Genomic DNA, 24,539 nt, shown 5'->3' on the forward strand with positions numbered 1-24,539 from the left:
GTCTGAACACCTTTCTGTTTCTCAAAAAAGCAAATTGCTTTTCATTCATAAAAGAACATATAAATCCAAATTCTATTTAACATTTTAAATGCAAATACATGTAACATACTTCTGAGGACTGACAAATGTGTTGCAGTAGAAGGAATATATGAAGACCACTTGAATACAGCCTTTTATATCTGTGCGCACTGCATATGGAATCTAAATGGATTCCTCCTGCTACACTCCCCAGTTTGGAAGACTCAAGCCTGACTGGCCCCTTACAGGAATCAAAGTGCTGAAAGCGGTAGCCTTGCAACAGGAAACAAGAGCCAGCGCTTCAAGAAACACAGCGCAGTGCCAGTTTTCTCATGTGAGAATCAGACACAAAACAGAAGTTAACAACCTTCCAAAAAGAAACAGGTTTTGAAAGCAGATGTAGTGAATGTAAAATTCAAGCATATGAAATCCAACCTGCAAACATGTAAAATTATGTAACACAATTATCACATTGAAAGTGATATAATTTTTGAAACCACTCCAACAGAAATAATGATTTTAAAAAATATTTTACCAAGAGAATAAAATACGATGACTTTCCATAGTGAATGTTTTTGACCTTTCTGCTGTAAACAGAAGTAGCATGACAGTTTTCATGTACAAGATGTTAAAGAAAGATTAAATTTGTCTTAGAGCTACCGTTGCCTTGATTAAATTGACATCAACACAAAAGAAAAATTAACATTTTTCAGTAGACTCAGAAAGACATTTCGTCCATCCATGGCTAACCTTCTGACGTATTTGTCCCCAAGAACAAATCAACAGTTTGATGAAATCATACCACGTATTTGCAGTTAAATCTCTTAAGGAACTAAAATTGATTAAACCAAGACCCAGAATACTGTTTGGAGCATTTTTTTTGGCCTCATCTTGCTGCTGCGTAACCTTTGGCACTTAAGTATCACAGACATAAAATTTTGTCTCTGTGCATGTCCAGAACTGTTCTATGAGTGTTCTGTGTGTGTTCTGTGGGAGATCTCAGATCCCTGACATTCTGGAATGGCCAGTATTAAACTGCCAAATTAGAAAAAAAATGTTTGATATACTTGAACTAGGAAAATCTGAAGAATAATAGAAAATGAACTATATTGTATGAACCAATCCTTACTGATTAGTATCCAAGTTAGGAAGCCTGTAACAGCTTTCAAACAAGGCACAGATGAAAAGTGTCATACACCTAATGTACTGCAAGAAAGAAGAAGAAAGAAAGAAAGAAAGAAAGAAACAAAAAAAACAACAACTTAAGATCTCTCTCTCTTTGTATGTATGCGTTTCAGGGGCAAGTAAAAAATCTGGAACCCACAGGTTCAATCCAAACCTCAAAGAGGTGCTGCCTTGAATTCTGTGAGGTTTGAGTGACTATTTCACATTACAGAAGTGGTTAGAAATAGCTGCATTAGCACAACACAGTGTTATCAATAAACATACCCGGCCTTCTGAGAAGAACTAATCATCATGAACTGAGTGCCAAGCAGCTAACACTGCATATGTAGGATCCAATCTAGCTTGTTCAGAATTAGCTCAGATGTTGCTTCATGTCACAGCAGGAAACCAGGTAAATGAATTTGTAGTTATAAGGACAGTTGTAAAAGGGAAAAAAACAAACAACAACAACAAAAAAAACACAACATTAATAGCAGCTATATTCCTTAGAATTCCTATCTTAACATGACGAAGCAATTACTTTCAATACGTTACCTAACATAGCATTTTTCAAATATGACCAATATTAATACATTTTTCAAAGAGCTTTTATTTGTTAGCTTTTCTCTCAGATATACATAACATACAGCAGTTTTTATGTTGGTGTATTATTCAAACATGAGATCCCTATCCAAATACAAAATTCAGTGATCCTCTCTGCTTTGAAGACAAGAGATTAGCTTCTCATTCACATGAAAAGAAAAGAGACTGTTCAAAATGCCTCTATACTTGAAGAAGTAAGTCTTGAAGCATAATATTAAACCCTAGTTCAGATATGGATAATTTCATAGTACAGAAAATATAATACCTTTACGAGAAAAAGTTTTATAAGAATTAGTTTAAGAAAAGTAAACATTTATGTAAGCCTTCACCCTCTATCAGCCTCTGAAAATCAACTGTAGTCAAAGACCATTATGGCTACCTGCGCCTTCTGGACGTAAGACCATTTAGAAGAGCACCATCATAACAGTAAAATTCTCGATCAATCCTTTAACTGTCATAAATATACTTATTTCAGAATCAAAAATACAGGCATCTCACATTTCTCAATTACAATTTGTCAACTTGAACTTTAATAAGCATAGAAATCATATAGGACCCTCTAGCACAGAAAATCCACAAAGCCCTTACAGTCCATTGTAAGCTAAGTCAAAGGATGTGTTCACAAAACAGAATACTCCTGACACACACACAAAGTAAGTTTCAACTTCGCAACAACTGCAGTTAAAAGAAGGAAAAACAAGTTTAAAATAGGGTAAAATCTCTCTAAGGCAGACCCTTCCATGCTACATCTATCCCATACAATGCATGTTCTCACAGCAAGAAGTGTAGTGTTTCACAGTGGAACCGTTCAGCATTGCAAACAATAGCACTCACGCTCCACCTCATTTTTATTAAATCACTGTATTTAACAACTCAAATAATCAGACTTTAAAACCCCCAAATAGTAGACATTAAAGTTTCATAGGTTACTTTTAAAATCCTGTTGCTGATTTTAATATACATAGTAAAACATACTTATGAGGCACTGCTGAAAAATCCAAGCAGGAATTGATTGTCTTACGTAAAACCATAAATGTCCTAGAAACATTTGGTCTGTTGAGCCCAAAATTTCAACGTTCCCATGAAAGAGAAGAGTCTTGATTTCTCTTTCTTTGTTCTAGAAATGTCAGTACACAGTCAGCATAGTTTACAAAACTTGGCACTAGAACTGCCTCTTTCAGAGCCACACAGCCTTCACATGCACTGTAACCTACAGTCAAACATTATTTCCAACTGTGTTGGAAATTTTCTATTATTCTATATCCAACTTTTCTATTAAAAATAAACATCGTCTGGATTTTTGTTTTAAAAAGCCTTCGCACACAACTTGAAAAAACAAGTATCAAAAAGGAACAGCAAAAATAGAAGAAATAAACATATTGTGCTAATTATGAAGCTCTGACACCTGACAGCCACAGTCTGAGGAACATTTAAAAAAAAATCCTATATACATTGTATATACACACTACGATTAAGAGCATCAGAAAATTACTATAACCATTTTTGCATTTATTTCCACCACTTCCTCATCTAGCTGAAACTAATGCAAACGTTTTCAAAGGTATTGTTGTGCAATAATCTCCTTTTAAATTTAGTCTTGCAACAGAATTAGATTAACACTTTCACCTAAAGGTATCTGAAGATGGACACTTCTCATTTGTTTTGGCTTTAATTTCTTGGATAAAACATCGCATATTTAGAAGTTCGAAAGCCAAGTAGGTCTCTCATTTCGTTTCGGAATTTTGATAAGTCTTGCCGCAATTCATTTAGGTTTTCTACAGTTGCCTGATCCGTGCTTTGCATCTTCTGTCTCATGGATGTCAAGTAACGGTGGACTAAGCAGCACATCACCTTTTGATAATTCTCATCTCTCTTCTGCTTCAGATTTCTCCATTCCTTTAAACAAATATTACACATTTACTTAAGCAAAAGTAATTTTTGAGCCCTAAAGCCTATATACAAACAGAGAAAGAATAGAACAAAATAAGGAAGTGTTTCTATATACACACCCTGATGTGCACAAACATACAATATGTGTAAACTCTTAGCAAAATTTAAATTAAATGATAAGCTGCTGTTCCAGCAAAACAAAATTTTTAACCTACCTGGCTTGGTAGTTGTCCTATGAGCAATTGTGAGTTCCATAATCCCTAGAGCTTCTCTGTTGATATTCTGTCAAATCTTTGAATTTATTTTCTTTTTTTTTTTTTTTTTTTTAACAGCAAGAAGATACAAAATTACAGGGTACAGTAAAAATATTTAAGAATCCCCTCCCTGTCCCCAAAATGAGAAGCTACAGTGTTCCTACCTAATTATTTATTTTGAAACTTCTTTAGTAAGTCACAAGCAAATTACTTTCCTGAAAGCATACATCACTGTTTTTGAGATTAGCACGTATTTCCTTGTGGTTATTCTAAATTTTCAATCAAAGCACACTTCTAGACTACTGCTGGGGCAATTGTGGGGGTTGGAAAAAGGATGGGGGTTGAAAATCCCCAAACTAAGTTAACAGAATCTTACTTAAGTAGAAATAGCTAAAATGTATTTGTTTATATTTTGGATGCAACGCACATTATCCTGTAATTCTTAATTATCTCAGTAGCACTCACCATGTGACAGGCAGCTTCATACAGCAATCTGCTGAATCATTTTAGTAAGCAGCATCTTTCCAGCTTCAGAGCCTACAATTTTCCCAATCATTTCTTACCTTAAGGCTGTTCTGACGTTTCACTTTGCCACTTGATGTGTGAGAACAGATCCATTTACTGAGACTGTTGAAGAGATAACAGATAGTCTTGGGAGATGGAATAACATTGAAAGGTGGAGGTAGTGTGCATTTGTCATCGAAGTAGCTAAGCCAAAGTTTGGCACGAGCAAATTTCCATTCCTTATCTTCATGATTCTAAAGCACCAGAAACATTAACAGAGATCAGAAGCAAAAAATAATAATATTTAAACTCTTTTAATATAGTTTTTTTTTCAATTATGTTAATAACTGACCACTATTTAATTTTTATTATATAGCATTTTAATATACAGTCTGCTACATTAATAATAAATAATCAAAATATGAAATATATCTATTGAATTCACCATATACTGTGGATTAAATAGAAAATTCAGCTATTAAACTCCACATTAAATGACCAAAATTGTAAGTACCACACCTAAAGAAGAATAGCATCTTGACTTGAACAGCAATGAATCAAGAAAGTCTTCAATTCCCAGAGCATCAAAGCTTTGATTATTCTATGTGAACATGCAGTTTATCTACTTTATTTGGATCAAAGCAAATAAAAACTTCATTTTTGATGGAAAAATGTCACTTGTGAGTTTACAGCTCATTCATGGAAGTTTGCAGATTAGTCTGCACACTGTAGCAAGAGATTTGTATAAAATCCAAGATGTGGCTAGCAATTATTGATAATTAATCAGAAACCACTTACTGCTATCAGCTGAAAACTTTTATGAAGCATTGCCACAAGGAGTTTAGTTAATACTATCACAACCACCACGTTGTAGGTACCAACAATAACAGCCCCCACAAATGACTGTAATTCTTCACCATAGCTAAAGCGTGTGACAAAGATCGCTACATGTGCTAGTGAGAAGATATACCAGAACAGAGCAAAACAGGTGCCAATAAACCTGCAAAAATAAAAAAAAAATGGTTAGGTAAAGCAAAAATCAAGTGAGTTCAGCTGATGCAAAATTCAAGTTCAGTGAAAAATTCCAGTTTTGTTTCATTAGTAGGAATTAAGGGCCAGAATACAGATATATTTCAGACATGTCAACTCACGAATGGAATGTGTCATTGCTCTGTTTCTCACAGAAAATCCCTGCACAGTCCCGTTCTTCTTCATTTACAGTAAATCCTTTATCATAAAGTTGTGTCAGTCCAATTGTGAATGAGAACAGGACAAGAAGAAACATGCCCAGAAATTTTCCAAAATCTTGCAGCATCTGTCCCATTGAAATCTGTAAAATAGATTTATTCCCTGTTTTAGTAAAATGCGTAATTGTTTGTGTTCTTTCTTTCACACTCCAATCAATAACAAAAATCTGTTCATATTCTAGCATCTTATATTTTTAAGTTAAAGAGATAACAAAACTGGGAGTTATCTTCGTACCATTTTTCAGTGACAACTGCATTCACAAGAAAATTTATGTTATATGTTCTTACCTTTCAATAATACATACTTCTTATGCTGTATTCATAATGCTACTGATAATCAAGTGTTCATAAATCAAAAGATAAAAGCAATAGATGAGATGGATTTGAACACAACTATCATAACAGAAAGTAAAATAAAAAGCCACAGTGAAGTCACTGAAGTTAAGAAAACACTTAATGAAGAACTGAACCTTTTTTTCCACCAAAACATTTGGGATTGTAATTGACCACTTCTCAAAAATAATGTACCAAAGACCATCTGCAGAACACAGAATTACTTCACTGTATGCTTTATGTAAGATTTTAAATATACACAATGTGTAGGTGCATAACCACATAAAAAATGAAGGCTTTGAAGTACAGAAGATTGGACACTAAATTCAAATAATTAGCTTCCATTTCAAAATACCCTATATAGAAGTTCGCAAAAAAATAGTTAACTTTGGAATTTTTCCTATGCAAAGAAAGACCTTGAATTTTTTTAAAACAAAAACAAAACAACATTTTTTATACAGACAAAATAAACTGTTGAGAGCATTTAAATTATTCTTCCTACAAGCCTCTTCAGGGACCAATTCACTATTATACTGAATGCAAATAAACAAAATGGGGTTGGATAAATCTATTCCTATATATAAACTACTGAAATCCTGCATATCCTAATACTATACGAATCACAATCTGTACCAAATCACAGTCCAGAACAGTGGTTGGGTTTTTTAAGTACAAGTTTACTGAGAAATGAATTGCCAGCTCTTGCTCCCTCCCGTGCTGCAGGAGACTCACCAAGTACCCGTGAAGCACAGCACATTCTCTACCATTCTTTGCAGTTTGCCACAGAGACTTAAAGATTACATGCAACAAGGCACAGCTACGCAATAATTACAAGTAATCATTTAGTCAAGAGGATGAATCAATCCCCATCATACCATTTTATCATATTTATGCTTTCAATAAACAGAAAAATACTTTTAATTGACTCGCAGTCCCATACAAAAGAGGCAAAGCAGCTGAAAGCCGAAGCAAGAATGTACAAGAAGTGCAAGCTACCCAAAACTTAAACAAAAACCAAACAACAGAAAACCACCACAGAGTGAAGTTATAAATTTGTATTAGCTCAAGTTTTATTAGTCAGTAAATAAAGTAACTGAATGCTTAAAAATAACTCTAGCAGCCAAGAGAATACAGTAGCTCCTTTCCCCCCCACACTGTGGGGTTACCATGCAATATTTGATTACCACCATTTGAACTTTGTGACCTACTTTCAGAAAATACTGTAAGAGTTGTTGCACAAGCTGTCCTGGCCAACAGGAATAACATAACCTTCAGTGTGCCACTGAATGGAGTGACTGTTGACTGTTTTTATTTACCTGGAAAATTTCATAACATAGGCTCCTAATAAAAAACTTGTGAAAGATCTAGCACATAAATAAATGTGCACATTAAACAGTGAACCTCTTGAAAATGTGGAGAGATTTCAATGTTCAATCAATTTGTACAACAGCCTAATGCTTACTGCAAGATCAAGACTTATTTTTTTTAAAGTATGCAAGTACATTTCCATTCAAAAATATAAATAAAAAATATAAAAATAATTAACAGCAACATACCTAGAGAAAAGGACAAGAAAAATAAAAAGAAAACATCTTTCAGCATTATTAAATTGGTTACATGCACTATGAGCATTCTTTTTAAAGCCCATTAAATGACGATTTTATGAACAGCAATTAAAGAAGCAATTATTTATTCTTTTGAAATGATTATTTAGAGTATTCTAAAAGATAATTATTTCCATAGCAAGATTAAGTACTCCAAATCATTAAAAACTAGGAATTGAACCTTTAAGTGGAGGTTTTCAGCTAGATCCTGAAGCCTTGATACAAGACCTAGTGATGTGAGCCAAAATTATTTATTATAGAGTCTCCACTGGTGCAGCTCTTGATGCAAAGCAAGAGTTTTAAAAAATGCTACTCTCAAACATTTATCCTGGCTTTATAGTAATGATAATGTTTCTTGCAGAATCCCTTCAGATCGTCCTCACTTGCCATAAGCTCTTAAAATCTGTTCTGTTCATTAGGAGAGAAGATAAAGCGTTGATTTCGGACAAATTCCATCAGTATAATCACTAAATGACTACTCTATTTATTCCAAGCAACTCTTCACTCAACACTTACAAACACAACACTGATGTTGACAATCAGCTTTATTAACTAAATCCATTCACTATCAGAAAAACAAAACCACATCAATAGAAGAGAGAAGTGATCAGATTTGTTGTCAGAAATCTCCCAGGAATCTTGATTTGGCCAAAAAAACTGGAAGTACATCTATACGAAGTTTTTTTCAGTAAGTTAGGTCTTTAGCAAAACAGGTGCTTCAATTTGTGAGGGCTTTAGTCTGGCAAAATACCAAAACCAGTCAGCACTGAGGACTCAAGCTAAACAGCAGACCAGAAAAAAACGTTGCCATACACGGTATGTATCAGTGAACAAAGAAGTGACTTCTGTTCTCAGAATATTTTGAAGAAAGTTGCATTCCTCCTTTTAATCTAAAAAGGAGCAAATAAGGTAACTGAATCTTAAGTGTGGTGACTTAGTATTGGCCCAGGTCCTCTTTCCTACCCGCAACATGCTAGACGTTCTGTGAAGTGCCAAATTCGTCCCTCGAAGCCATCCATTTTATCTGAATTTTAAAAATAAAGAATAGAACCAAGAACCTACTAACATGATTGTATCTGTGCTTAAAAGAAGAAACAAATTAAAACAACAACAACAAAAATACAGCATAGCATAAACTCAGTTGAAAATTCTATATCTGTTCTCAAGTCAGGACAAGAAAAGCAAATGCTTTCCACAAAAAAGCGTTAAAACCAAACTTCAAGCAAAGAAAAAAACACCCCATATTTAACTTACAAACTGCTGTAGTCTGTAGTGTTCCACCATCATAGGTGACTGTGAGTGCTCCCAACCCCTCCATATCATTGAATTAAATGTATTATGTAAGTAAAATGTGATTATTACGCATGGGAAAGCTCCAAGCAAATTCAAAGAAAGAAGTAAGAAACCTGTGTTTCTTTCTTGTAACTGGCTAGAAGTAGATGATGATTATTTCAATAGTCTTGTTTTTTTTGTTGTTGTTTTAAGTAATTTTCTTATTTACACTCAGCTTCAGTGAGATGATAAAAAAACAGAAAGGCTTTTGATTATTCCTTAGTGCTACACATCTCGTTTATCTATCTTTTACTGATAAGATGTTAGGGCTACCATTTCCATAGAACTTTACAGGAAAAAACTAACCTTGCAGTTTTCAAGCTTCAAATACTTACACGATATATAAGCTAACAAAAATGAGAACAAAAAGACAGTATATGTACAATTATTATTAAAAAATAATTATAAAGTGAACTTCACTGTCTTCCCGTCTTTTACCTTTTCCCATCCAAACCAGTACATTTTAAAAGGGGAATTAAAAAAAAAAAAAAACAAAACAAAAAAGAGAGAGAGAAGAAGAAGAAAAGATTAAGATCACACTTAATATTTTCTCGAGCAGTAATGATATTCACCTGGAGCGGTCCCAGAATAGAACTGGTTGTGTACATGAAGAACAGACGTAGGTAACTTAGAACATTAGCAAAAGCAAAAAGACCTTCTGCCACTAATGTAGGATGAAATGCATCCCAATCCTTTCTTTCAGCATAATCATGAAACTGCAATGTAAAAAGAACAAACTGATGTCATCTACGTTATAAATACAGAAATGCACCAATGCACCACTCTGTTTTTACCTCCAAAGCAGGTAATAGCATAAAAGAAATGAACATATATGATTGACAGATGGAGCACCACTTTCAGATATCTCATTCTTTTTAGACCAAGGCATTTTAAAAAACATCCCAGAGGGAGATAGAAGACAGGGAATTTAAATTCAGCTCCTCACTTGTGTAATGCTAAGCAAATTCCTCTGTTCTGCTTCCCTTTCCACTCTGTTTTGCATGGTTGGTGGAAACAGGGACTTGTGTGCTATTATAAACATGTGCGGTGACTAGCGCAGTAGTTCTCAGTTAAAAACAATATTAAAACCCTGCTGGGAAAAAAATAAATCACACTTACTAGCTTATGTCTTAACCAGTTTTAGAAAGATTTAGAGAGACTTAGGACATGGGGTTCCCTCAAGGGATTTATGAAAGACTACAGAAAATGGAAGATGTAAATAAAATGTTGGTATAAATACACCTGTGAAGTATATCCACTAGGTACTACTCAACTAATTATGGAATACCCACAGATCCCCAACTTTTAGCTTGGCCGGAAACATTCAGTATTTATATTATCAACAGTCTTAAAATGGACACTTAAAGCTAAGGAACAGAAGGCTGCTTTAAATGACTTGCCTGAAAGTATGCCGCACAAAGACAAGAAACAAAGATTTTTTTATGCATTGCAATTGCATGTGTACAAATCCTTCTGCTCCAAAGCCTCTTCGTTTCTTACAGCTTCAGTGTCTATAATATGGAGCTAAGATGTGAAACAGGCATTTTTATTTGGTTTGCTAAATAATTTATACACAATAAATTTTGAAAAAAAATCATCATGTGCTTCTTACATAGGACAGGAGTCCTGCATCTTCAAAAAGGTTACAACTTAAATTAGCAACAAAGGGCTCTAATTTCAGCAAAGGAACTGCTATACTCCTACATACATGCATTGATTCCAAAGCAAATGGTTCAGAAGACAGCCCAACACAGCATTCTCTCTTTCTTCCTTTTTTTTTTAAAAAACAAAAACAGAAACAAAGCTTTCTTTTCCAAATGATTACCAGCCCCTGAATCACTTATATAAGGACAGAGGAAATGAGCCAAAAATCAGGTTGCAAGGGAAACAAACCGGTCCAGTTCTTCCCAACTGCCAGAACACCTATCAACTCACAGTTTGCAGTACAAAACAATGGTGCTACTGCACTGGCTTGGATTTTGCTAAAATATTCATGTTCAATTGTTCTGGCAGCTTGCCATATGCTGTGCAGCTTAAAACACACGCAACAGAATGGAAATGATCATATTCAAAATTTGCATCTTCAGTCAAACCAGATGGTTTTTCATAGAGAAAACACAAGCTCTTCTACAGCCTTGGGGCTTTTGTCCCTACTACAAAAACAAAAAACAAAAATCAAACAACCACAAAAATAACAAAACCAACCACCTATAATGTTTGAGCATATGTCACCAAAACCAACCAACCAAACCTTTCTGTAAGAAAAAAATGCTGGGCAATCTAAATACAGAGCTTACTGCTGCTAGCTTTTCTGCACAGTACTGATCTAAGGAATCACACTAATTGAAATGCCATACTGGAGGAGCTACATGGGGAGATTTCCCCAAATGAGAATCTAGCCATTTGCAAGACTAGTCAGTTCACAGTAAGAGGATTCTTAACCCTGTTTGGGGTCCCTGACTACTTAGAGCTGTGTTGATGCATTTTCTAGCTCCCTTTTCAACCTGTCTACATGGCTGACATCTTCTAACTCCCTATCAACTTCTCTTTCAAGTTGGAAAGCCAGGCCCAAGACCAGAGATCTTACAGAAACAAACCATTGTTAGCTCATCAAATACATACAATTCCTATCAGAATCAAACATACAAGTATCAAAATCAACTTTTAATCCTTTTTACTATTGTCTCTATCTCAAACGTGAGCTCTATTTTCTGTTGAAAGAATCGAGCTTCTATATTTGCCCTCAGGAGCTTCAGATCTTTGAAGATGGGTGCTCACCTTGTTATGGGCAACTACTTTCAGAGCAAAAGTTGCCAAATAAAGGGAATTCATGACAAAACTAAGCTGATTACGGGACTCTTCTAAGAAGTCTTCTAAACCATCATACCAAAGTCTTTTAACATCTGACCACACCATTCCTGCAGGGGGAAGAGAGGTAAAAAAAAAAAAAAAAGGCTTAGAAGTCAAACTATTTCACTGAGTAGATTCTCTATTACAAGTAAAGCACTTTGACTGGCTTTGATGGTAAACGAAATATTAGCAAATAGAAAGGAATCAAAAAATCATGTTAAGTTTACAAGCACTACTCAAAAGGTAACAAAATATTTCATATTTTTAACCTACTTTCCAAACTAGGAAATACATTCTCTGATAAAAATAGCATGCGAGGCAATGAACATGAGAAAAAGCATATAAAGGGTCAACTTCAGTAAAGGCAGAAGTCCAGAATACATTTTTTTTTCTACAGGAAACGTATTCACCTGTTTCCAAAAGCATTGTATACCATTACATTACTATCTAAAGCATCACATCGTTTTGTATGTATGTATTATAAAATGTTCCTTAAGAACAATCAGCTCAGTAACTGTTACTAAGAAGATCCAAACTGTCAGTAGAAATATTTCCTGCCCTTATTGATATTATATAACAAGTAGAGAAAATAAACCACAGCTTGAGACTGCAAAAAATGAAAAGTTTAAGTTAGGGTGACAGACATACAAATGTTCAGGATCTTGATAGCAAACTGAATTTTACCACTGCTAACCATTTCTGGCTGTACAGAAAGATATGATTGCTGAGAATTTTATTAACTGAAGGTCTGTTACGGGATGATGTTTTTATAAAACTTGAAAGGACTGTTAGGTGAAATATAATGGCACCTTTGATTTTTATGAATAATCATTTATTTATGGTTTTGTGAGTACTTCAGATGCAAGCCTCTATATTTAGGCCAAGAAGAAAAGCAGCCTATATATTACTAGTAGTTAAAAACTGTTAGAATTAGTTCAGCTTTTATGACTTTGCAACTTAGACTCTTGGCCCAGCAAGATCAAGTAAATTAAAAAAAAAGAAAAAGATACTCATGTATGACTATTTGTTCAGTCACATTTACAGCAATGTTGAATGGTATTATACAAAAACTCTTCTGTGCACAGTTAGTTGAAAGACTTACATGCTGAACCAGGAAGAAGGGAGATTTATGCATCTCACACTGAATTTGTTAAAGAATCAGTAAAAGGAGTCAGAGAAGTAGATCTTACATTTATGTAAACAGTAATTTGAGTTCTGTTGCTTTATTTTGCTGGGGAATAAACTTTTATGATTTAGGTTCAACTATTTGGAAAGGAAACTTACTGTATTTGTGCTTTTGAATGTTAATTGTAAAACGCAAAACTTGCTGCTACCTCTAAGCATTACAAATTCTGCTGCGATCATTTGACAGTGATTATTTAGAAGTATTTTAATCCTACCTGAAGTCCACATTAAAATATTACATAAAGAAAACAAGGCCTCTATAGCCTTTCATTAAGATTTCCAAGCCCACCTAATGACACACCTTCCATCTACATTAGATTTGATGGATCAACAGAATGTCTAAATCACACTGATTCTTGAAACAGAGAAGGAGTCTGCAATGCTTTCTTGTGCTCTGAAGCCTTCTCGTTTCTTTTAAGACCCACATGTGTTTGTGTGGGGGTACTGGGGATTTCAAAAATCTGCATGAACTACTTAACAGTTTTAATATAGCTAAACAATTACAGTAATCATCATCAACAAAGAAAACAACCCACAACTGTTTAGAAAAATAGTTTAGAAAAAAACTGTGTTCTCAACTCTATCACTGCTTTTCAAAATTCCAGTCAACCAAATGATATATATCTACTTACATCATATTAAAGTGTAAGTTTCCAGGATTTTATTTATCAAATTTTAATTTAAAAACAAAAACAAACAAAAACATTTAAAAAGATTTAATGATTTTTCAACCAAAAGTTCATGAGGAACCTAATCCACAAAAATTATACCTGTGCTCCCTCTACTGCATAAAGCAGAATTAACACGCATCATTTCAGGTACAGTTATGATAACTGGTGATAATAACTAACAGAATTGTAAAGTTGCAATACTGGAAAAGAGAAGTGGAATAAATTAAAAACTTGCTATATCGTTTACTGATTAGAAGCACAAAATGTTTGACTCACAGTGATTAAACCATCTACATACTAAACAATACTACCTGTTCATGAAAAAAAAATCTTAAAAACTTTAGGTAATGTCAGAACTAAATTCATTCCTCAACTTCATCATCAAAGAAAATTAGTTGAGGAACGTACACTTGCTTTCCTCTGTGCTATTATCATCACTGTTACTGTTATAGATCAGAATTTAAAAACATTCCAAATCTAGGAAGGTAAACAGCTTTTACACTCATTACTGCACAACTGAATCTCACTTGCATCACTCCAAATGCTACCTGTCCTTCTGAAGTAAAATTCACTTTCCTCCCGTTAGGTCCTACAGCATTCTGTCTGACACTTCACCTTCTGTGATAACTAGAGATTGTGGTAACATATCACATTCTCTCCTCAAAAGACATTTCCCCCCCCTGTAACACTATGCTCAACAGAAGCTTGCTCTTCGCAGTAATGAGTAACATGATGTTTTCTGAGAGGTAGTACAAATAGTTATTGTTTAGTCGATACCAGCCATTGTCATACAACTCACATCATACCTACCAATTAGCCATATTATCAGAAGATAGTCTATTCTCTCAAGGGCTGGCCCCATTGTATTCTTCTTATTCTCATTATAGACGAGGGAGTACAAATTAAGTAATAAAAGAAATGTGAAATATGAAGCTCCATGAATAATAAACTTCATAAAAGGAGTGTGAATTATTCGACCTACTCGAGATTTAGGGGCTAATAAGTAACACAGGGACAGAACTGGCCAGAAAACTCCAACCATCAAAACAGTCAAAATTTTTTTGCACGTGTGCTTGCGTCGATAGCCTGCCATCTGTCCAAACCACACAGTGTTAAGAAACTGCTGGCAGTTAGACTGAGCAACAAACTGGAAAAAAAAAAAAAAAAAAGAAAACAATGAGAAATCAATCTCAGGATATCAGGTTGTTTAATACTGATTACTAGTTTACATTATTAAAACTAATTTTCAAGCTATAATAAACCACCAATGTGCAGGAAATAGGAAAAATATTAAGTAGAAATAATTCTCTCAACAGACAATAAAAGAGCTATGGGCCAATTATGATTACAAGCATTCACTATTTCAGTTTCTTTCTAAAGCCAGCAACCAAGCCTGAATTATGCATCCAGAATTTTAATCGTTTCCAGGTTAAGACTACGTTTTGATTTCTAATCGGCAAATTAAATGAATCATTAAAAAATATAACATGGAAAGCCGACCACATTACAGTAAAGACAAACCTCTTTTTGATTATACTTGATTGCCAGTTTTAAGCGACTTAAGTTCATCCTCTCTTCCAACAATCCTCGCTTGTCTACATGTTCATCACTAGATGTATGATTCAGAATAACTTCCAGCTCCCGTGAATTCCGTGCTTGTGCGAGCAAGTCTTTAGCAAAGGTTTTGCACTGTTGAGCTAGCTCCTCATAATCATTTCTGAAAGACACAGAAACAGTAGAAACTACTACACTGAAAACAAGACTTTCCTTTAGCTTATTAACTATCCATTTTGGTTGGGATTGTATATTGGGCAAATGAAAAAGTCGTATTTAAAGATCCAAGCATTCTCAAGACAACTCTGAGTAGGTTTCTATGTAACATAATAATTGAGTGTAGTTTGCAACTCCACTATGGAGAAAAAAGTTGTGAAACAGACTTACAGAATTCTTATTTATATCCTAAATTCCATATAAACAGTTAAGGCTTGGAATTATTTGCAGGAGATGAGAAAATGTAGCAGTCACAAAATACAATACCTTTAACTCATAATTTGGACTTCCCACTGGGAAGGTAAGATATTTTGGGATTTGCCTCATTCATTGCATCTGAAAATTGAGGTCTATTCACTGACTATTACTATAGTTAACACAAGAAAATAAATCACATGATTTACTTGTCTCATATGGCACGCAGTACATTTCAGTGCCAAGCTGTATCACAAAACGGTAACACTATAACTGTTAAGCAAGATAATCAAGTATAATTCATATGCTGTGTAGGAAGGTAGCATTTTACCCCTTACAGGAATTTTAATTTATATAACTTCTTAATTATACCTAATTATCAGATCAAACATTCCGATTACGAAAGAAAAATACAAATAAGCATTTTCTAACACACACACACACACACACTTCTACATATATTTTTTCACAGAAGTATTGAAGTTGGTGTTTTCCAATTCCTACCTGAATTCAACCTCAACAAGACTTAATTCTTTCAAGTCTGCACTAAGTTCAAAAGCTCGCAGAATTGGATCCTCCTCCGTTAACATTATTAAAGCAGGACTGGCCAAACACCGGTAAATGTCAAGACGAAACCTGTGACAAAAGAACAGCATGCAAAATGAAGATGCTTCATTTTATTATCAGGCTCAGATCAGAAGCTATTTCAAAAATTTGCATAAAACAGCTTCAAGACAAAACAATGGGCCTTCCTAAAGACAGAAACTGTAATTAAATGTAGCATGTCATGAAAAACACTGTCCTTCAAATATACTTTGAATCTCTACTATTCTAAGTATCACAAGTTAGCTACCAAACCAGTTTCCTCTTCTTTTTCTCACTATTTTAGCTATTTCCACTACCATCAGCAGAAGGCCGTCCATTACGGTAATACTATTGGTAAAATATTGACATTTTAAGTGTTACGTAGTACTTCTCATGGTTCTTCAAGAGGAAATAAGAGAGAAGGTTACCTTTAATGCTTCACTTCCCTATCTGAACAAACTAAATTAAAAACAGTGGGGAAGAGATAGCAAGAGCCTTAATATCTCAGCTGCTTCAGATAGGTAGAATTATCCCAGGTAGACCATGAAGGCCAAAACAAAAAGTCTGTACACTTTCTTCATATCCACAAGAGAACAGAACTTGCATCCTTGATTCAAAATATTCCTCACTTGAAACAGATTTGTGCCAGAAGCTTTCTGAATTCTATGGAAAGCAAACGAGATTTGCATGAACTCAGAAATGTTTGGGGTTCCTCATTCCTTTATGAGGAACCCCAAAATGGTGGGCCACAATGGAGGTGAGTTAGGGAGCACTCTATCCCCACTCCAGAAGCAGGATATTTTAGACAGGTTACCAGTTCTATTTTGCACAACAGTATTATTTTTGAAGCGTTAGTGTTACATCTCCCGAGAATACTGTGCTCAGAGATGTGTCATCTAACTCAAATACCTGAAGTAAGTACCCAGCCTTTTTGTAAAATCCTCTGCAGGATTTTCGCTACCAGCAACTTTCAGTGTACATTCATAAAAACAAATTTTGAAACGCAACACATTAAAAGTCTTAGATGACACCACACAACATACCTGCGTCTGGCATGACAGCAGTATTTAAAATCGGTAATACCAGTATAGAGCCAAAATTTAGAAAACTAGTTTGGCATGAAACAAAAATAAAAGTCTCTTTTTGGGGTAGAACTTCAAGCATCTAGAACCCTGAATGTAAGTTCACTAGAGGTATGGCCCACATTTGTCTCTTAAGGTGCACAAGGCTCACATGCAGTTCTGATGCAGACTCCTCATTAAGGATATTGCAAATGACCGAGAGGGAGGCTGTGCTGACCCTCGGACCACTAATTTCAGTCCTCAGCTGTGCTCAGGAGCCCAGGCCAAGAGCCTCTAGAACCAGCTGGATGTCCAGCCCTTAAGAAGCCATTGCCATCTCCAGTCCATGAACAACTCCAGGAGCTTCTCTTCCATTCAATGCTCCGGTTTCTGCCACACCTTTTTCATAATCCTCATCCTCCAAATTGCTTACCACCATTTCCCTCTGGCTGCGAAGGTGGTCCAGTAGGATTAGTAACTGAAATGACACCATTCAGTCTGCAATTCTAATTAAAGCTGTTCAAATCTCTGAGTCAACCACCGCCCACAGCCATCTTCCTAAATAATGCCACATCAAAAGAGCCCAAGAGATGACATTTCTGTTTCAGTAGGGTTAAATTATCATTTGCTTAAAACTGAAAGTAAATCAAGTTTCAACATTCACCAAGCAGACAAAGCACAGTGCATGCTCTTCTCCATTTGTAGAAAATCTCCCTATCAAACGTCTACGTCCCCTTCAAGACTTTAGCTAACACAGATGCCATACGAAAAGCCCAAGTTCTCAGGGGCTGGGAGACTCGGCTGCTTTGCCTCAGCAACTAGGTATACCCCAGTAAGGTTTTCAAACTCCTTAACAAGGACAAGATAATTAGCATCCAAGTATGACAACATACGTTTTGACTGGCCTTTCTGAAGTTGTTGCTTAAGAAAAACACAAACTATATTAAGGAAAAAATTAAGCAGACTTTTTCTTCCTCTCCTAAGGCTGGCACAAAGAAATAACAATTACAGAATAAAGAACATATGGTACAGACAAATACATACAGTCTTGCATTTTCTACTATTCTCACTAATATTCTCCACATTCAGTTTCTTGAAATATTATTCCCCTTTCCATTGTTTCATGTTTCTTGTCAGCTGAAAAATCAGCATTATCCAAACAGAAAAACAGAAAAAGGATGTTCCAAAGTTCTTAGAGGACTGAAATTCCTTAAGCTAGAACAGGTTCTTTCCAGATTGCTGGATACAGCTAAATAGCAACAATAAGCAACATGTAAACATAAAAAAAAAAATAAAAATCGATAAAATAGCAAAGAGACCAGAAAAATAATTCTTCTGCTTGACTCAAGTTTGAATAACATAAGAGCAAAGAGTCACTACATTTCTTATTGTGTATTTTATGGAACATCCCTCTCAATTTCCTACCACAATTACTGCTAGGTCATTTGCAGAGGGATTCATAATGCTATGTGGATTACAGAAAATTCAGGAAAAGCATCTGCTTTACCCTCTCAGAACTCACAGCTCCCAAAGACTGAAATAAAAATCTATTAACTTGTAGCTGAAACTAGGATGGATCTCTCAAACATTTCGAAGTTTATTTGCTTGGGATACACTGACAGCTTTTCTCATATCGAAGTTAAGGATGGTATCAGCTGGATGTTGCTATCACAGGTACCAGAAGGTGGCTTGTAGTATCTGCATAATCATCCTATCATTTCCCTTCTTTTTTTTAGTCACTGAGACACGCACCAAAGTCATTATGCAATAATTAATGGTACATTTTGAGTGCAGTCCACTCATAACCTTTGAGGTTGGTCATTTTTTCCTCCCCAAACTCTTATAAATTAAATTGCATTCAGCCTTCAAATATATTATCAAGTTAACCAGATAAAATATATGGTTAAGATTGGTAAATCCCTTTCCCCATTTGCACCTTTACAAGCAAACTTCCTACTTTCAAGAATACTGGAAAAAATTGTCTTAGCTTACATTCATCTATCCATGCTACATATAAACTTATAGAAACAAGATAAAGTATTATACACCTCCTCGTTCTGGCTCACAAAAAAAAAAAAAAGGCACTGTTAATTAACTTAAGAAAAATTTTATTTGCACAGTTCCTAAGCTCCCAAGCCACTGACAACTAGAACGTTTATGTAACAACTAGTTTTTATTTTTTTTTTTAAAAAGGTACTTAGCTTAATATGTACAATGAGTAAGAATGTAAGACAAAAATGAAAGAAAGCCACCACCTTATACCAGCCAATTCAAGCACAATCCACCCCGAAAACTACCACCTATGACAACAGACACTACAATACAATGAAGGTAACCACTTGTAAAGCTCACCTTAAGAGAAAAAGGAAATACACTGAATCAGACCCAGGTGATACAAGGAAATTAAGACAATACCTTCTTCATTATTGTCTATAATTCATAAGTCTTACCTGGAATGTCGCAGACTATCTTTTTTGTTTTTTGCAGTACAGAGTGTGCATTCACAGCCTACAGCGTGAGGTTTGGGTAGCGATATATCTTGCTTTAACAGCATGGTGAGAATTTCATAGTTATTACGATGAGCAGCTAAAATGACAGGTGCCACATCCATGGTTGTTGAGTACTCTGGGTTCTGAATGCGTTCCATTAGTTTCTAGAATAAAATGTAGGAAGTATCTAAATTTATTACATGCAGCTGTATTACAGTGTTCACACGCAAGTTATTTTTGACTGTTCAACAGTGCTCCCAATGAATTCCTCCTTCAAAATATTTTTTAAAGTTTCATAACATGAAAATGAGGGAAAAATTGTAACAACATTCAAACACTTCTCATATAAATACTGGAAAAAGAACAATGGACACAGGATGTTTCTGAGTTATTAAGAAAGAAAACCTAACATTCAGTGCCTACCTTTTCCAATATATGCGTATATGGTATTAAGAAGAGTATTGCTCTATTTTGATGAAAAAAAAAAACAAAAACAAAAACATTTTTGCTATCTAAGTGCAGGAAAAATATCCTGACACAGTGTTATTCAGTGCATTATGCCTTCTCTCCTTTGATCTACTTCTCCTTGTTTCATACTTGAGCATCGCCAGGGGAAGTTTCTAAGTTTCAAATGATTAATTTCAAGGTGAAGATTTGATGTTTATCTGAAAACTCTAGGAAGCTCAATATATGAATATACTGGTCAAGATTGCTAGTTAACTTGCAAACTCTTGGCAACAGAAGATTTTATAACCACTCTACTTTTTTTCTCCTGAGGCATTTGTTAGCATTTGCCATGCATAAAACCACTGGATTCTTACAGGCAGTAAAGCAAAACAACATATTCTACACTTTAATACCAAAGACTCCATAATAATAATCTCTGATGTCCAGATTCTATGACTTTATGAGATGCAGAATTTCATTTAAGGACATTGCTTTAAATACTAGTTACCCAGAATGTACAGCCCCCTACTCCCCAACCAAAATCCAAGGAATAACAACACTCAACTACAATGGTTGGTCTGGAAGATCTTTTTGGCCGGTGATTAAGTAGAATGTCAACAGCTCCCACCACTTCTGAGTCAATAGCCACCAAAAGTGCATCTGATGACTAAGGAAAGAAAACAAGCTGTATGTAAAAACAGCGGCACCTTAAACAGAATGAAGAGTCAATTTAAAGCCAAACTAAATAATAATTTAAAATGTATTAAATTAAAATTTACTAATTTTATTTTCTTAAAAGTAAGTACTATAAAATATCCTGCACTGTCACCATGGATCAGGATACTTTTTATTTACTATTTATGCTGTCATTCCAGAAGTCAGCATAGTACTACTGACAATTTGTTTTATTGCATGAACAGCAAAAGAACCAGGTGCAAAAATTACTTTACATCAACAACAATATAGGAGACTCAAGAAAATCAGGTTCTAAGGGACAGGTTACTAAGAAGGCTATGGAAGTGTCCACTAAAAACGTTAAAACCAAGTGTCTGTGTAACACAACTCAGACATATCAGACACTTCAGGCCTGCCTTCCTAGTTCTGTGGTAAAGCTATGAATATACGGCTATTTTTTCCTGGACTCATAACTACTTCTGAAACACCTTTGAAGTTAAGCTACATAGGTTTTCATTTTCCCCTACAGCTGACAGTGTTCTTTATAATTCACTTTAGAAAATTCAAATGTTTAAAAATAAAAGAGAGACACACCTTTTATTACTGCCACTAAAATAGAGATCTGGGGAGAAGAAAGCTGCTTGTTTTTTTTCCCTGTCCAATATTAAACAACCTAACAAAGACGAGTATCCTTCCCTGTCTTAGGTGCTTAAAACTGTCATAGCTAAAACTCTCCCAGCAGTAGCAGAGCATGCTTATAGCAGTATAGCATAGCCAAGCAAGCACCATTAGTATGAAACTGCCTCTGCCAACCAGCACAGACCAGGTTTTACAGGAAGGCACTAAAGAAATGAATGCCTGCCTTAACTTGAAATCCTCTAAGAGAATCTACATGCATCTAACTGTGCTCCCATTTTAAAAATTATTATATTCCAGAGCCAAAGAGGTCTTGACATTCTAAACATTTTAATGTTATGCACTGACTGTACACTATTTATTTTGTTTGAATATAACATACACATTATATCTAAAACAGGAATAGCATTTAGAATAAAATTTAGACTTGTTAGTATAATTGAAAATGTTAGTATATATTTGCCATGCCAATAAAATTCCATTAGAAGAATAAATTAGCGAGAGAAAACAATTTTCACAATTCCTAACTAGAAAAAAAGGACTGAAGTGCCTATAAAGACAGACAGCATTTTCCTAGATATCATGATGTGTCAACAAGAACAACAAAAAAAGCTATATAAAATAGAATAAACAGATTAATGACTACACTTAAAAATTGCAATAATCTATGTGTTGCGTACCTGGCAGCCATAATCCAGAAGAAGCTGTAGAATATCCAAATTTTCATTTTCAATGGTTATGGTAACAGCATTTCTTCCAAGCACATCCACACAGTTTATGTTCATTTCACCCGAGCTGTTTTCCTCTAAGAGTTTCTTAACCATGTAGTAGTCACCTGCACCACCAACGTATGAGCATATCTTAGTGTTCTGTTTATTATAAGGCAATAAAAGCATGTGAACACTGTAAGTACCAGCTACCATCAAAGAAGACAACATTCCGCAACATCTGACAACAGACACTGATGCATCAAGCAATTAAGAAGCCCAGGTAGATAAGAATTCTCCCATCAGATAGGAACCTAAAGACATTGGCAGATCTTTCAGGAAAGCACCAAGACGTACTTTAATCCCCTTAGTTTCAGTCTTACACACACACAAGCTGGGACACTTCGCAAAACTGGGGCAACATCCCAGACATACCCTGTGAGACACTGGAAATGTCAACTACATCAGAGGTCTCTCAGTGCAGAGGAGCCATAGCGTCAGAGGAGCCCTCTCTACAGTGCTGCAAACACATCTGCGTCTTCCTTCAAAGAAGCCTCATTAGTCTTCTCCGTTTCATTCCATTTTTAATGCATACATTATCAAAGCAGGTGTGGTACAATGTCATCAAATTCAAGGTAGCGGGTTTGATGAGCAAGTAAAACTAACCGTAACATGCACACAAGCTGCACTTTCCTATTTGACGTAAGTGCAGACATACTAGTACAGATCCTACCCTATTCAATATTAAGTGCTTCTTCCTGCCAAACACGTAAGTTTTAAATCATTTTTGTCTTGGGTAACAAATTATTTTGCAGCGTAGAAGACCAGGACAAAGACAGACCGTACTGCAGAATACTTACAGAAACTTCAGATACAGCCTGCAGGAGTACTGGCTGCAAAACAACTGCCCCACAGACTACAGTTAAATGTTGTTTTGTTGTGCATCCTTTTGGCTCCCTAAATCTCTGCTTACGCTCTGAGAGAAGGCTGTGGCTTGCTGTGCTCTACAGGACAGGCTATGCTACCAGCACGGCTGTCTGAAGGCAAGGAATGCAGCCCCAGGGAGGGCCAGAACCAGGTTCTGAAGCCCACTGGCTGCCAGCTCTGCACCAGCTCCCCCGGCTGTCACTGACCCAGACACAGGGCCAGCAGGCAGGGCTGCACAGAAACATCTCCTTCTAGAGCCGGGCTTATGTCCCGAAACACACATGACCATTTGCCACACGATCAAAAGCTTGTTTTTGAGCCCAATGTTTTTAAAACATTAAGACCAGTTTGATTTAAGACTATTAATACCCGATTAAAAAAAAAAAAAAAAAAAAAAAAAAAAAAAAAAAGTACGCTAAAAATAATTAAGCCTGGTGTTCTAGAAAGGAAAACCTCTTCACATCCATCTCTCTGGGTGCGATTCATAGGAACCCTGTCTCGTGAGCCTTGGCGATACGCAGATAAGCTGCCCATCCTAGAGCAACCTGCACGGTGCAGGCAGCAAAGGCTTCAGCAACTCCCCGTGGGGCAGGAACCCCGCACCGGCACGGGGCCGGGGCTGAGGGGAGGCCGGCACCGCTCAGCGCGGAGATGGGCTGGGGCCTTCGGACGAGAGGCCTGGGCCTCGGCTCCCCGAGGGCGCGGCCCGTACCTTTGTCGCAGGCCAGGAGGAAGAGCTTCTCGTCCAGGGTAGTCTCCTCCTTCACCTGCCGCACGTCCTTCAGCGCCAGCAGCTTGTTCGGCGAGGCCGAGGCGGACGGGTCCGCGCTCTGGTACAGGGCGGCCATGGCGCCGGCCCCGCCAGGCCCATCAGAGCGCGGCCGGCGCGGGGGCGCCGCGCTGCGGGACCCGCAGCGCTGCGGGGCGCGGCCGGGGGGAGCCGGGCGGCCGCGGGCGGCGCTGCCAGGCGGGGAGGGCAGGGGGAGGGCAGGGGGAGGGCAGGGCAGGGCAGGGCAGGGCAGGGCAGGGCTGGGCTCGGCACGGCGGCCGCTCCCCGCCGCACTGCGCAGGCTCCAATGGCGGCTTCGCCGCTCTGAGGGGCAGCGGGCGGGGAGGAGCGCGGCCGGGCGGGCGCCGCGCCTGGGGGCCGGGGGGGCCCGCGCAGGGTCCGCCCCGAGGCCTCGGCGGAGCGCCCTGAGGGGAGCGCCAAGCGGGGCGACACGGACAGAAAGGCCGGGGTGGGCGTGCTGTGGGAGGGGAGAGGTGCCAGGTAGGCAGGCCGGTACAGTATGGAAATCCTTTACTTCGAGGTGTAGCCAGGTGGTTTCATCTAAGTTTGAAAAACTGTATAAGGAGATTTTTTTTTTTCCTTTCTCTTAAAGGGAACAAACC

The 24,539-nt window shown here is 36.7% G+C and overlaps 1 protein-coding gene across 4 annotated transcripts; it reads right to left on the minus strand.

The window, feature by feature from the left end:
* Window positions 1-1,772: 1,772 nt before the first annotated feature.
* On the minus strand, window positions 1,773-24,146 carry TRPC1 (transient receptor potential cation channel subfamily C member 1). Of its 4 annotated transcripts, XM_084529179.1 has the most exons (13): window positions 23,860-24,145; window positions 22,194-22,348; window positions 20,768-20,869; window positions 19,717-19,919; window positions 16,125-16,256; window positions 15,177-15,372; window positions 14,466-14,802; window positions 11,728-11,867; window positions 9,522-9,665; window positions 5,585-5,763; window positions 5,232-5,433; window positions 4,493-4,687; window positions 1,773-3,681 (listed from the first exon to the last, which is right to left on the minus strand). In XM_084529179.1, the coding sequence occupies exons 1-13, from the start codon at window positions 23,993-23,995 to the stop codon at window positions 3,454-3,456; spliced, it is 2,349 nt and encodes a 782-aa protein (XP_084385305.1). In that variant the 5' UTR covers window positions 23,996-24,145; the 3' UTR covers window positions 1,773-3,453. The 4 variants fall into 4 exon arrangements, with proteins under 4 accessions (XP_084385305.1, XP_084385307.1, XP_084385306.1 ...); XM_084529181.1 differs by lacking the exon at window positions 9,522-9,665 and having other exon boundaries at window positions 23,860-24,146; XM_084529180.1 differs by lacking the exon at window positions 20,768-20,869.
* Between the last annotated feature and the right edge of the window lie 393 nt (window positions 24,147-24,539).

The sequence above is a fragment of the Aythya ferina genome (assembly GCF_964211825.1).
Source record: "Aythya ferina genome assembly, chromosome: 9".
Taxonomy (NCBI): Eukaryota; Metazoa; Chordata; class Aves; order Anseriformes; family Anatidae; genus Aythya; species Aythya ferina.